The following is a 12,619-nucleotide window of genomic DNA, read 5'->3' on the forward strand; positions in this document are numbered from 1 at the left end:
TCGGGCCTGAAGCGCGGCTGAGTCAGAGCTCCACAAGCTGGATCCGAGATAAATCAGACGGAGCATGACTCAGAGCAAACTCTGGTTCCCGGGAAGCAAAGAGAATGAGCACTTGAAACGTCCACCAGAATCTTGGAACCTAACCACTGTGTCTCAGTACCACAAAAAATCCAAAGATTAGAATTTATAGAGAGTAATAAAAAAAGAATTATCAGTAGGGAGCCTTCCAGATAGACAGTTTCATAATGTTCCTGACAACATGGAAACCAGAGTACCAGATGAGGTTATTTCCTAAAGACTTTTATAGTCCAAGTGCTTTTGTTTAACTGGTCTTTGGTTGGTTAATAGAACAAGTAACCTAATTACTATCCTAAACTAAATAGGCCTGTCATACATTTAAAAAAATCAATATTTCTTATGCTCACCTCTTCATTCCGTCCTTTGTCCCAACTTGATGGGAAATCAGTCAAGCAGTAGTTCTCACTGAAAAAACTCTTTGGACCACTTCTATTCCAGACAGTCTCACGTCCCTAACCATCTCTTCTTTGAAGCACAATTAAACCAGCAATTTAACCACGTGATTGAAAATTAGGAAGGAAGGAAGAAAAAAGCCTCTAAGCAGTGAGGCTACTTCTGCACCAAGGCTCATGCACTTACATTCATGTGTGAATTCTCTGTATTCTGCTGCAGGCCCACTTCCTCTTATTTTAGCCACAGTTCGAACTGGCGTGGTTATTCAGTTTCTCAGCCCACCACAGTCCAGAAACAGAGAACTACTAAGAGGCAGGTTTTCTGCCAATGGCAAAGGAGATGGGGACAGACTGGAGGAGGAGGCAGAAAACTTATACAAGAATGACAGCCTCAGGCAAACAAAAACACTAGCACCACTCGGAGCTTAACCAGAGGTTCTCAGACTGACCCCGTACTTGCACGGGCTTTTGTCATAGCTAGCTATGTCTCAGGAGGATGCATGTACAGATAACCTTGGCATACAGAAAGGCTTAAATTGTGTTCAGCAGCCTTGGTGTAAGCATGAGGAGATAGTGTTTCTGACAAAGCTGGTTGAAATATGAACGATACTGGTACTTAGAGAGGAACCTTCAGTTTTCTGGAAAACTGATAAGCCATCAGATAATTGTGGTATCACCATATATGCCAGGAATCTCAATGCACCAATCACCAAATAATGCCGTCTAGGTACATATGAAATGAATAAAGAAAATACAAACCATCATGTGAAAATGTTCTAGAAAGGAAAACATTAACTATAAGGAATAATATTGTCTCTCTGCAGACGATTCTATTACCTGCTGCTGTGGAAGACAAGAATTAGAACAAGTAAATAAAATTCGCAGGAAACCTAAATGACTCAATTTTAATCAACAATTCTACAAATTGTATTGAAATCTTTCATTAGAGCTTCTCCTAAAAGCTTAACTGATTTTAGTGTCCCCTCCCCCTCCCCCTTGTCCAATGCCTACCTTCTGGTACATGTAGCAATGAGCAGCAGAAATGCTAAAAGGTAAGGAGGCAGCGGGAAGGAGCAGTGCAGGGCACAAACAGTTTGTCGTCTGAATAGTCAGCCTCTGCATAATTAGAAGTCGACTTGCATTCCCAACTACTGATACCTGGCAATCTATATTAGAAGAGCTGCTAAAATTTTCCCAGAGAAAATTATCACAGTACACATGAGTAATGTCAGCTTCGTGAATTATTTATGGATTATCCTCTAACAGAAGTAGGCCCAAGAACAGAGTGGGGTGAGTATTTATGTCAGAGTTGAATTTCTCTCTAATTATCTCTACAAAATTAAGTATTGATTTTAAAAATTATTCATTATCTTGCATTAGTCACCTGTTAGCAGAGATCGTAGAAAGTGAGAATGTGTATGTACCTTTACCAAATTTAATATGTGATATTTTGTGCACAAAACAAACAAAAAACAAAAAAAGAGGGCCTGAATATTTTACGAAAAGTGTACCTCGCTAATATTCTTAGTACATTTAGTAAAGAAAAAACGGTTCATTCACAATACTTTCAGAATATACCTATTCTGGTAGATACTTTACAAAACAAGAAATTTTTGTGTAAGAAAAGTAATCAAGGACCCACAGTGAAGGTGGATTCCTCGGTTGCTGAAAGCAAACGGCAGTGAACTGATCTGAACTTCCATAGAACCTCATTAAGCCCCGTGAATCTAGATACATCACGAATACGCCATTCCCACCGAGAGAGATAACACACACACCAAGGTCCGGAATGCCATCAGTGGCCAGTTCCATCCCTTAAAATAAGTACCAAAGAGAGATTTCTGAGGAACTTTGATTAAATAGGATCTATACAAAGATAATAACATACATTTTTATAGATTTTTGTCAAAGTCTATCCAAGTTAACACTTTAATCCTTCTTCTGTGCTACTAATGAAACAGCTGCTAATGAAATTCAATGAGAACACTAAACTGGGAGGTGTTGGAACCCCAAAGAAATAATAAAAACGGATGAAACAAGATTAGAAATATTAGCAGACTGAGACAAAATTAGACTGAATTAAAAAATGAAAGTGAACGTTGCTGGTGGGTGTGTAACTGGTACAACTTTCCTGGAGGGCAATATGTACCAAGTGCCTTAAAAATGTTCATGTAAAAAAATGCTCATCATTTGAACTATTTTGTTTAAAGGAACTAATTAAATTAAAAAAGAAATACATGGCAGTGAGAAAAAAAATTTAAAAACTGAAAATTATAGAGAAAATAACAGTCATTATAATCCTCTCAGTCACCTGTAAGATTTTGGTGCATTTTCTTAGTCTTCTTTCTAGCCTTATATATGGACTTTTAACATAATTGGCAACATGGTGCACATGATGATTTGTAAGTTATTTCTTTTTTTTTTTTTTTTTTTTTTGCGGTACGCGGGCCTCTCACTGCTGTGGCCTCTCCCGTTGCGGAGGCTCAGCGGCCATGGCTCACGGGCCTAGCCACTCTGCGGCATGTGGGATCTTCCCGGACCGGGGCTCGAACCTGTGCCCCCTGCATTGGCAGGCGGACTCCCAACCACTGCGCCACCAGGGAAGCCCATCTTTTTAAAAATTATTATTTTTTATTTTACTTTTAAAATACATTTATTTATTTATTTTTGCTGTGTTGGGTCTTTGTTGCTGTGCGTGGGCTTTCTCTAGCTGCGGCGAGCGGGGGCTACTCTTCATTGCCGTGTGCGGGCTTCTCATTGTGGTGGCTTCTCCTGTTGTGGAGCACAGGCTCTAGGCGCGTAGGCTTCAGTAGTTGCGGCATGCGGGCTCAGTAGCTGTGGCTCACGGGCTCTAGAGCGCAGGCTCAGCATTTGTGGTGCACAGGCTTAGTTGCTCCGCAGCATGTGGGATCTTCCTGGACCAGGGCTCAAACCCGTGTCCCCTGCATTGCCAGGCGGATTCTTAACCATTGTGCCACCAGGGAAGCCCTGTAAGTAATTTCTTTTTCACTTACTATATCATGGCCTTTTCTTTATACCTTAACCTGAAATGTATATTAAAATTAAAAAAAGGACTTCTCTGGTGGTGCAGTGGTTAAGAATCTGCCTGCCAATGCATTGGACATGGGTTCGATCCCTGCTCCGGGAAGATCCCAAATGCCCCAGAGCAACTAAGCCAGCGAGCCACAACTACTGAGCACATGTGCCACAACTACTGAAGCCCGCACACCTAGAGCCTGTGTTTTGTGAAGAGAAGCCACTGCAATGAGAAGCCTGCGCACCGCGACGAAGAGTAGCCCCCGCTCGCCACAACTAGAGAAAGCCCGTGTGCAGCAAGGAAGACCCAACACAGCCAAAAATTTAAAAAAATTAAAAAATAAAAATGACCTGCATAGTTGCTAGAAACGTTCTCTCATTTTGTCACTCACATTTTAATTTTTGTTTATGGGTGTTTGGAGGTGGCGAGTGTTAAAATAACAACTATTTCATTTGCTTACAATGCTGTGTGCCAGCAACTTTGCTTGGGCTCAGTTGAACATTTTTTCTGCTAGTCTTGCCTGGGATTACCCATATGATTGCAGTCATCTGGCACGTGGTCTTTTGTCCTCAGGGAGGCTAGCCCAGGCTTGTTCACAGTCCACACCATCATTTTAAGAAGGTAACAATGGCAGCTGCAAGGTCTCTTTTAAGGCTTAGACTCATTAAGTCACATAACATCACTTGTACGGCATTCCAATGGTCAAAGCAAGATTCAGCAGGGGAAATAGACTCTACCCCTTGATGGGAGAAAAATCGATGTCAAGTTGCAAAGGGGCAAACATACAGGGATGGGAGGAACTGTTGTAGTCATTTTTGCAAAGAGTCTTCCCTAGAGGCCTAGAGGTTCATCTAGTCCTCTTATTATCCATATGAAGATACTGACCCACACAAAGGTTCAGTACCCTGAGCTAAGAGTAAGTGGTTAGACTGAGTGGAACAGGAACTCAGGTCTGCTGCCTCCTAGTCCAATGTTTTCATTCCTTCAAGGACCTCTTTCACCCACATTCTCTGTCTTCTTTTCTGATTACAGTGTTTTAGAAATTTGGTATTTAAGTTAAATCTAGCTATCTTCTAATTACCTAAATTTGGTATTATATACTTTAGAAAGCTTCTCTTACCACCTTAAAACTACGTAAAAGTTCATTTATCTTTTTCTAGGTATTTTATGGTTTAATTTATTAATTATTATTATTATTATTTGGCTGAGCCGCGTGGCTTGTGGGATCTTAGTTCCCCAACCAGAGATTGAACCTGGGCCCTTGGCAGTGGAAGCTTGGAGAACCACCACTGGACTGCCAGGGAATTTCCTGAATTTTTAACTTTTTAATGGCTTTTTAATGGAAGAAAGAATCTAATACTTTTGGAGGGCTATCACATTAGTGCCATGTTGTTTTTAATTACTGTAGCTCAATGCTGATATGAAATCTGATAGTACCAAGCCCCTTCAGTACTCTTTAAAACAAAAAGGCTTTTTTTTTTTAATGTTTATTTATTTACTTACTTACTGATTTTAGCTGTACCAGGTCTTAGTTGCGGCAATGTGGGATCTTTAGTTGTGGCATGTAGGCTCTTAGTTGTGGCAGGCGGGCTTCTTAGCTGCGGTATGCAAACTCTTAGCTGTGGCATGCATGCGGGATCTAGTTCCCCGACCAGGGATCGAACCTGGGGCCCCTGCACTGGGAGTGCAGAGTCTTGCCCACTGGACCACCAGGGAAGTCCCACAAAAAGGCTATTCTTACCCATTTATTTAAGATGAACTTTAGAATCATTGTCAAATTTTAAGAAAAATCCAACTGTGATTTTGTTGGAAACTGCATTAGACTGATTAGGTTAATGTGGGGAAATTGCCATTTTTACAGTGTTCCGTGTTTCCTTCTAAGCATCTGGCATGTCTCTGCATTTATCCAAGCCTTCTTTTATAACCCTCCAAATTAAAATATCCTTGCATTCTGGAAGAAATCCTACTTGGTCATGTCTGATTGTTCCTTTAATAAACTGCTGGATGTGACATAGCAGTGATTTTTTTTCAGGGTTTCTACATCCATATTCACATGTGAGACTGGTCTATAGTTTTTACTCTGGGCTTTGTAAAATGAGTGGGAAAGGGTTCTCGGTTCCTCCATGCCCTAGAACAGTTTATACTGTATAAAAACGATCTGTTCCTTGATATTTTTTCTTTTTATCTTTAAAAAATGTAGCTAAATATGTTCCTTAAAAGTTTTAAAGAACTCACATGAAAAAGAGGGGGTCTGGCTTGTTTTTTTTTTTTTTTTTTTCGGTACACGGTTCTCTCACTGTTGTGGCCTCTCCCGTTGCGGAGCACAGGCTCCGGATGCGCAGGCTCAGCGGCCATGGCTCACGGGCCCAGCCGCTCTGCGGCACGTGGGATCTTCCCGGACCGGGGCATGAACCCATGGTCCCCTGCATCAGCAGGTGGACTCTCAACCACTGCGCCACCAGGGAAGCCCCTGGCTTGTTTTTATGGAACTATTTTGATAACTTTTTCAATTTCTTCTACAATTACTAGATTTTTAAAGTATTTTCCTCCCTCTGGAAAAATTTAGGCAATTTATATTTTTCCATAAAGTTGTTTATTTACTATTTTCCAATTCAATAATCTAAAGTTGTATTAAATATTTGCTATAAATTTTAGAATGAATTTATATTATGGCTATATCCCCTTCATCGTTTCCAATTTTGTGGCGTTTTCCCCTAGATTTCTTACTTAGATTTGCCAAATCTTTGTCTCTATCAGGAGTCTGTAAATTGTAGCCTATGTGCCAAATCCTGCCTGGTGCCTCTTTTTGTACATATGTGGTCTAAGAACGGTTTTGACTTCTTTTTTTTTGGCCACACCATGAGGCTTGTGGAATCTTAGTTCCCCAGTCAGGGACTGAACCTGGGCCCTCGGCAGTGAGAGCGTGGAGTCCTAACCACTGGACCACCAGGGAATTCCTGTTTTTACGTGTTTTAAATGGTTGACAAAAGGTGAAAGGAATAATTCTCGTGACATGAAAAATTTTAGGAAATTCAACTTTCAGTGTCAATAATAAACTTTTATTGGAGTCTAGCCAGGCTCATTCGTATGTATACTTTCTACAGTTGCTTTCATGCTACAAGGGCAGTTGAGCAGTTGCAAAAGAGACCATAAGGCCTGCAAAGCCCCAAATATTTACTACGTGGCGCTTTACAGAAAAAGTTGGCCAAACCCTGGTCTATAGGACACAAGCTTTGGTGGATATATCTCTGAATCCCCTATTTTATTATGTTATCTTGGTTTCCAGATCCTTATTGTTAATATATTTGATCAAAGTCAGAGTGGTATATTAAAGTTTCTTGTACCTATGGAGTTTTTGCCAGTTTCTCCTTGTATACTCAGTCATTTTTGTTTTATAGACACAATCTCTATGTTCCCGAGAGTTAAGGCTGATGATATATTGCAAAAGAGTCTCCTTTACAAAAATAAAACACCTTCTTTGTTTTACTATATATCGTACCTTGAGCCCTACTGTTTCATATTAATATTAATACCCTGATTTACTTGTGATTCCTGACATGTCTTGCCCACTTTGTGTTAAGTGTCACTTTTGTAAACAGAATATACTTGGATTTTAATCTTTTTGACCCATTCTGAAAGATTAATTTAAGAGTTTAGCCCATTTTTATTTACTATTATAGACTCATTTTTATCATCTCCCTATCTTTTACTCTGTGAACTATTTTTTTAATGTTTTTTTTTCCCTAGAATGAAGGGAAAGGTTCACAACCGATTTAAAATTTACTAGAATAAAGTTACCACCATGTGAATAACTGTTTTTAATTTTAAAAATATAGAACAGTTCAAAGAAAAATGTAGCAATCACCCATATTTCCACTATCAGAATTCATCATTGTTAATTAAGATTTTGGTATTTTTACTTCTAGTGTTATTTTTTTCTATGTGTATATATATATATATATATATATATTTAAAACATCATATAAATAAGAATAAATCATGCATAAAATATTAGAACCTCATAGATGAAGACAGAGTCTCCAATCCTCTTTCCGTCACTCCAGGTCTCCAGTATTATGCTACGTATCTATTTTTCTAGTCCTTTTTAGCCACAGAAAATACACGTATTTCTGGCTATACACAGTCTTCCTACCAAACTTAACTCTTAACAACTTGTGAAAAATTTTACTCAACACCTGCTAGGCAAATAAAAAATGGACTGTAATGAAATCTCATGCACAGGGAGCAACAAATTTTAGGCTAAGATTCTCTGACTGTAAGAGGGAGGCCAATGAAGGAAGGTGGATGGAAAACACTTTCGTCTGTCCCTATCGCTCTGCCATCCTGCCTCAGGGATTCAGCCTGAGTGAGTGGTCACTGCTACTGTTTACCCAGAAAATAGTTTCCATAGTTTTTAGAGCTACTGACATTTACATATTTTTTGTATGTTCTACTAAGTATTTTAGAGGCAAGACACAACAGAATCGAGAGTTGGCAGCTTTCTGCCGTATTATCTGGAAGCTCCATATACTATCTTTTATATTCAGAGAAACAAAAAATGAAAACAGTAGTTTTTAAAATGCCAGTGAATGTACCCTAGGGGAAACGTAATTCTGGGAAAACACTCAACGGATACATATTTTAGAAGGTAGCAATGGCTCAAAGCAGCAAAAGCAGAGAAGAAAACGGAGACTAGCTTGCAGTGTGATTCTGTTGTATTACGGGATGAGGCCAGTGCTATTTCTGGATGTTCCATGCACTTCAGGATGCGGAATTGAGTTCTGCCCCAAAATACCTCTAGTGAAATACTATACACTATATAACTTGGCAGCTGAATTAAAATTAAAGATAAAAATATATAAACAAAAGGTTGACAGAATTCTAGATAGATTACCTAATATGACACGATCAGAAGAGTTACGCATGTATATAGTTCAGTGAAGCCACATTTAATATTAATCTGCCTATAAATCCTAGGTGTAGATATGACCTAATTCCTCCCCTCCACAGGGTTAATTAGGAAATTGAGAAAAGTATAATGAGCTGATTGAATCGAAACACATTATCTGCTAAAATGGAGATCACACAATAGAAATACTGGAAACACCATTTCTTTTCTAATAATAGTACCCATCGTCAGTACAGTCGTATTAGAGATGGCACTCATGATGCTGGGCACGTGCAACCTCCCCATCTACCTTAACAGCCTCTTCTATAGGGTCTGGTTCAGGAAAGCAGGGCTAGGCTGGTCTGTGTCTAGAGGTGGCCCCCAGATTTTTGGCCCCCTGACCAGAAGCCAGCCCAAACACAGGCTGGCCAACAGCTTACAGCAGCATTGTATGAAAAGCTGTGATGGGCCAGATTCCTCTCTCGGAAATTTAAAACAGAAGAATGGGAGAAAACCTGGCAATTGAAAACAGAAGAGAGTAGCTGAGCCAAAGGAGTGAGTTAAGATTCTGATACCTTAACTACAGACCCTGCTCCTTCTGCAGTCTTGTTTATCCATTGTTTCAGCTTTCCTCCACAATCAGAAATTAATAGTGTACTAGGTTTCTTTTTTAAACAGTGTAGTTTTTTTTTTTAAGATTTTTTTTTGATGTGGACCTTTTTTTTTTTTAAGTCTTTATTGAATTTGTTACAATATTGCTTCTGTTTTATGTTTTGGTTCCTTGGTCATGAGGCCCGTGGGGTCTTAGCTCCCCGACCAGGGATTGAACTTGCACCCCCTGCATTGGAAGGCGAAGTCTCAACCGCTGGACTGCCAGGGAAGTACCCCCCCTTTTTTTTTTTTTTTGGTAATAGGGTTTTAAAGTATTTTTACAAACACACACATCAGCTTCACAACTCTGTAAAGTTCGGTGCGATTAAACTACCCATTTTACAGATGAGAAAGCTGAGGCAGAGTAGGATCAAAATAATTTGAGGTCACATAGCTACGCAATGGCATAATCGTAAGACAGTTGTTTTCTCCCTTAGGCCACTGATTTGTTTGAATGCTACTGTTCTCCTTTACAGTCCTTTCTCCGCAAACACTAGCTACATCAAGAAGAATATTGTAAGGCAGAAAAAAGAGTTTCCCTCTTACCTGTTTGCTGTATGGTTGTTATTGCCTGAGCATTACACTGTAGCTGTAACATGTGTCTCAGCATGGCCACTCCCCAAATATTCAACTCTGGGTACAACACAGGAGCCCCTGCTGCTTTCAGCTTAGACGATTTCAGACCTGTTGTGAAGACCTGTAGACTGGCTGCTTCGAGCTGCCTGCACAGTGCAGAAACACTCAGAGCACAGAGGAATTTGTGTACAGGGCTATGGTTTCCGGTATGGGGTAAAAGGCTGAAGACAGCATTATAATTATTTTCATACTTCCCGTTAATATCACACCCAGGAATCGGGGTCTCAACTGTTTTGCCCTTGTTTTTACTCTCCCCTCCCAGGTCATAGCTGAGTATTTGCGCCAGATTCTTGCTTTCAGGTAAACAGGTATCCCTGTTAGTAATCTCACCACAAAGCTTATTTATGACTTTGCCAGCTTCCTCAAATCTAGCTAAAAGAGTCGACCTCAGGGCAATGTGGCAAAAAACACCCAGTGTGAGAAGCAGCCCCCCTAGAGAACACTCTATACTATGGTAGAGATCCCAGGCCTGCTGCATACACTCTTGGCTGCAATACTTGGCATAGCTGCATCCATCACAGGGAACTGGGGCCAAAGTGTGCTTCAAACATCGGTGACAGTAGAGGTCCCCATTGGTAGCTCTGGTATCCCACTTGCTCTCGAGGCCACGATGCCACGGTGGCATTTCTCCTGGGTTAAGTACACTCACAAAAGCATCCTCTTTCACCAGAAGCTCTCCTGGGAGAATATCTTTTGTGGCAACCAGACAGCGGCCTTTTAAAGGGTCTGTACATAAGCTGACAGATGATGATGTGCTGGAAATCTGTTCATTCTCTTCCCTTAGGTCCACATCCTCAAAGGCTTTGGTTAGAGCTGCTGGGGAGGTTTCTGTGAGATTCTCCTTTTCCTGTACCTTTACTTTCAGACGACAGAGGGTTCTCTGCAGAACCTGAAATTGGGAAGCTGCTAGGGTTGGTTTGGCAGCAAAGTTACTTTCAAGATCACTGATGGTCTGGCTTGCCTCGTGTGGTCTCCCCAGGGTCACCAGACACTCCGCCTTACGCAACAGCAACTTGGCTTGCAATCTTTCTGGATATCCATGCGTCTGTGCTCTGACGATGTCTTTAAGGCATGTCTGCAAACAGAAAGAAAGTCCCAAAATGACCCTTGGTCCCTACTCTTAAATGTCCACTTGAAGGTCTTAACAAAAATCTACAAGTTAAGGATTATTAAAAATGGAACAACTACAATCATGTACTTATTTCTTTAAATCATATTCTACTGCGATCTTTTTTTTTTTTTTTTGCGGTACGCGGGCCTCTCACTGTTGCGGCCTCTCCCGTTGCGGAGCACAGGCTCCGGACGTGCAGGTTCAGTGGCCATGGCTCACGGGCCCAGCCGCTCCGTGGCATGTGGGATCTTCCCGGACCGGGGCACGAACCCGTGTCCCCTGCCCCAGCAGGCGGACTCTCAACCACTGGGCCACCAGGGAAGCCCTACTGTGATCTTTTAATTGAATGATTAGAAACAGATGCTGAAGATATTATGTTTAACTGTCATTAAACATTTCTGATTCTCAGGAAAAAAGTCTTACAGATAGAAGAAGCACAGTATGAGGATTAAGAGGGCATCCCAGTACGGACTCTGCCTCTTGCTAGCTGTATGACCTTGTGCAAATGAATGAATTTCTCAGTGTCTTAGTTTTCTCATCTGAAAAACAGGGATAATAATACCTCACAGGATAGAAATAAAAATGAAAATAAGGTAATATATCTAAAGTGTTAAAAAGATGCCTGGAACACAGTATGTGCTCAATACATGGGAATCATTATTGTAAGAAGTAACAATATAGGGAAGTTATAAAGGGCTAAATGTTTCACAAGGCCTTCCCACTGCTGTCTATAGTAGCCCAGGCCTTTCTTGCTTAGGGCCTGGACTTAGATTCTTGCTCTTCTCTCTTAGTCCAAAGGGCTTAAGTGTGAACTTGCGGTGACTCAAATAGTTCTTGACTCTAGGGTATACTTTAAATTTTTGTAGAATTCCAAAATGGATGTGCCCAAGTGGCATTTTAGAGTTTGTCCTTAGACCTCAATTTGGGGATAAGGAGGAAGCCACTCATCTGAAGTCCCCCCACTCAACAGGCATTTCAGTGCAACTTTTACTTTCCCACTCAAAATTTATATTGAGGGTGAGACTTATTATTGCAGGGATATTCTTGAACATGCTCAACTACTTATTAAAAAAAACACCCTGAACAAGTAAATAGTTTGCGAACACTTGGAACCTGAAGTATTATTAGCGACGTATCTCACAGCTGATCTTGACACTGAGCATTGCTGACCCACTGGATAGAGTCCACGGCCCTGGGGAATGTGCATGTCTCTTTTCTACCAACCCACACTACCCCATGTAATCACCTGAGACAGGTGAAGTGAATCCGGAGAAAGAACAAGTTCGGGAAGTATCAATTTGTTTCCAATTCAACCAGTTCCAACTTTAGCTTTCTAATGTAGAAGCAGGGATGAAGGTCTAGTCCTCCAGGGAAGCCCCCTGCAGATCCTCTCCAATCACACCAGGCATCCTGATACTCACCTCATACTGGCCCAGGTGGAAGAGGGCTGCAGAGCGATTGGCGTAACACAGTGAAATGTCCTCAGAGTTGGGCCTTGAATGCGATACTCCCTGCAGGACAATGAACCGGTTAAAGGTATACATGGAAACTAGCATCTTTAGAGTTTTTTTTTTTTTCCCGGATAATAGGGGCTCTACTACTAAAGACTGTATGAAATTGGGTAAGTCACTGGATCTCTTTGTGCTTCACCTGCTTCATTTTTAACTACCTTAGAGCAGAGGTGTGAAGATCAAGTGAGGAAATAAATAGGTAAAGCACTTTGAAGACAGCAGCTTCAGACACAGCTTCAGCCACAAACAGTACTAAAGGTAACTGAAAACTGAGGAGCATAATCCGGCACATAACGAAGTGTGAGTGGAACAAAC

At 40.9% G+C, this 12,619-nt stretch overlaps 1 protein-coding gene across 1 annotated transcript in view; it reads right to left on the bottom strand.

Moving 5' to 3' along the window:
- The window catches only part of SMYD4 (SET and MYND domain containing 4), a 40,296-nt gene that overhangs the window by 5,134 nt on the left and 22,543 nt on the right, over window positions 1-12,619 (bottom strand). Inside the window, exons 3-4 of the mRNA XM_065898136.1 lie at window positions 12,215-12,304; window positions 9,593-10,757 (exon numbers count right to left, since the gene is read on the bottom strand). Coding sequence (XP_065754208.1) covers window positions 9,593-10,757; window positions 12,215-12,304 — 1,255 coding nt within the window. The remainder of the gene's footprint in view (window positions 1-9,592; window positions 10,758-12,214; window positions 12,305-12,619) is intronic.

The sequence above is a fragment of the Phocoena phocoena genome, chromosome 19 (genome assembly GCF_963924675.1).
Source record: "Phocoena phocoena chromosome 19, mPhoPho1.1, whole genome shotgun sequence".
Classification (NCBI taxonomy): domain Eukaryota; kingdom Metazoa; phylum Chordata; class Mammalia; order Artiodactyla; family Phocoenidae; genus Phocoena; species Phocoena phocoena.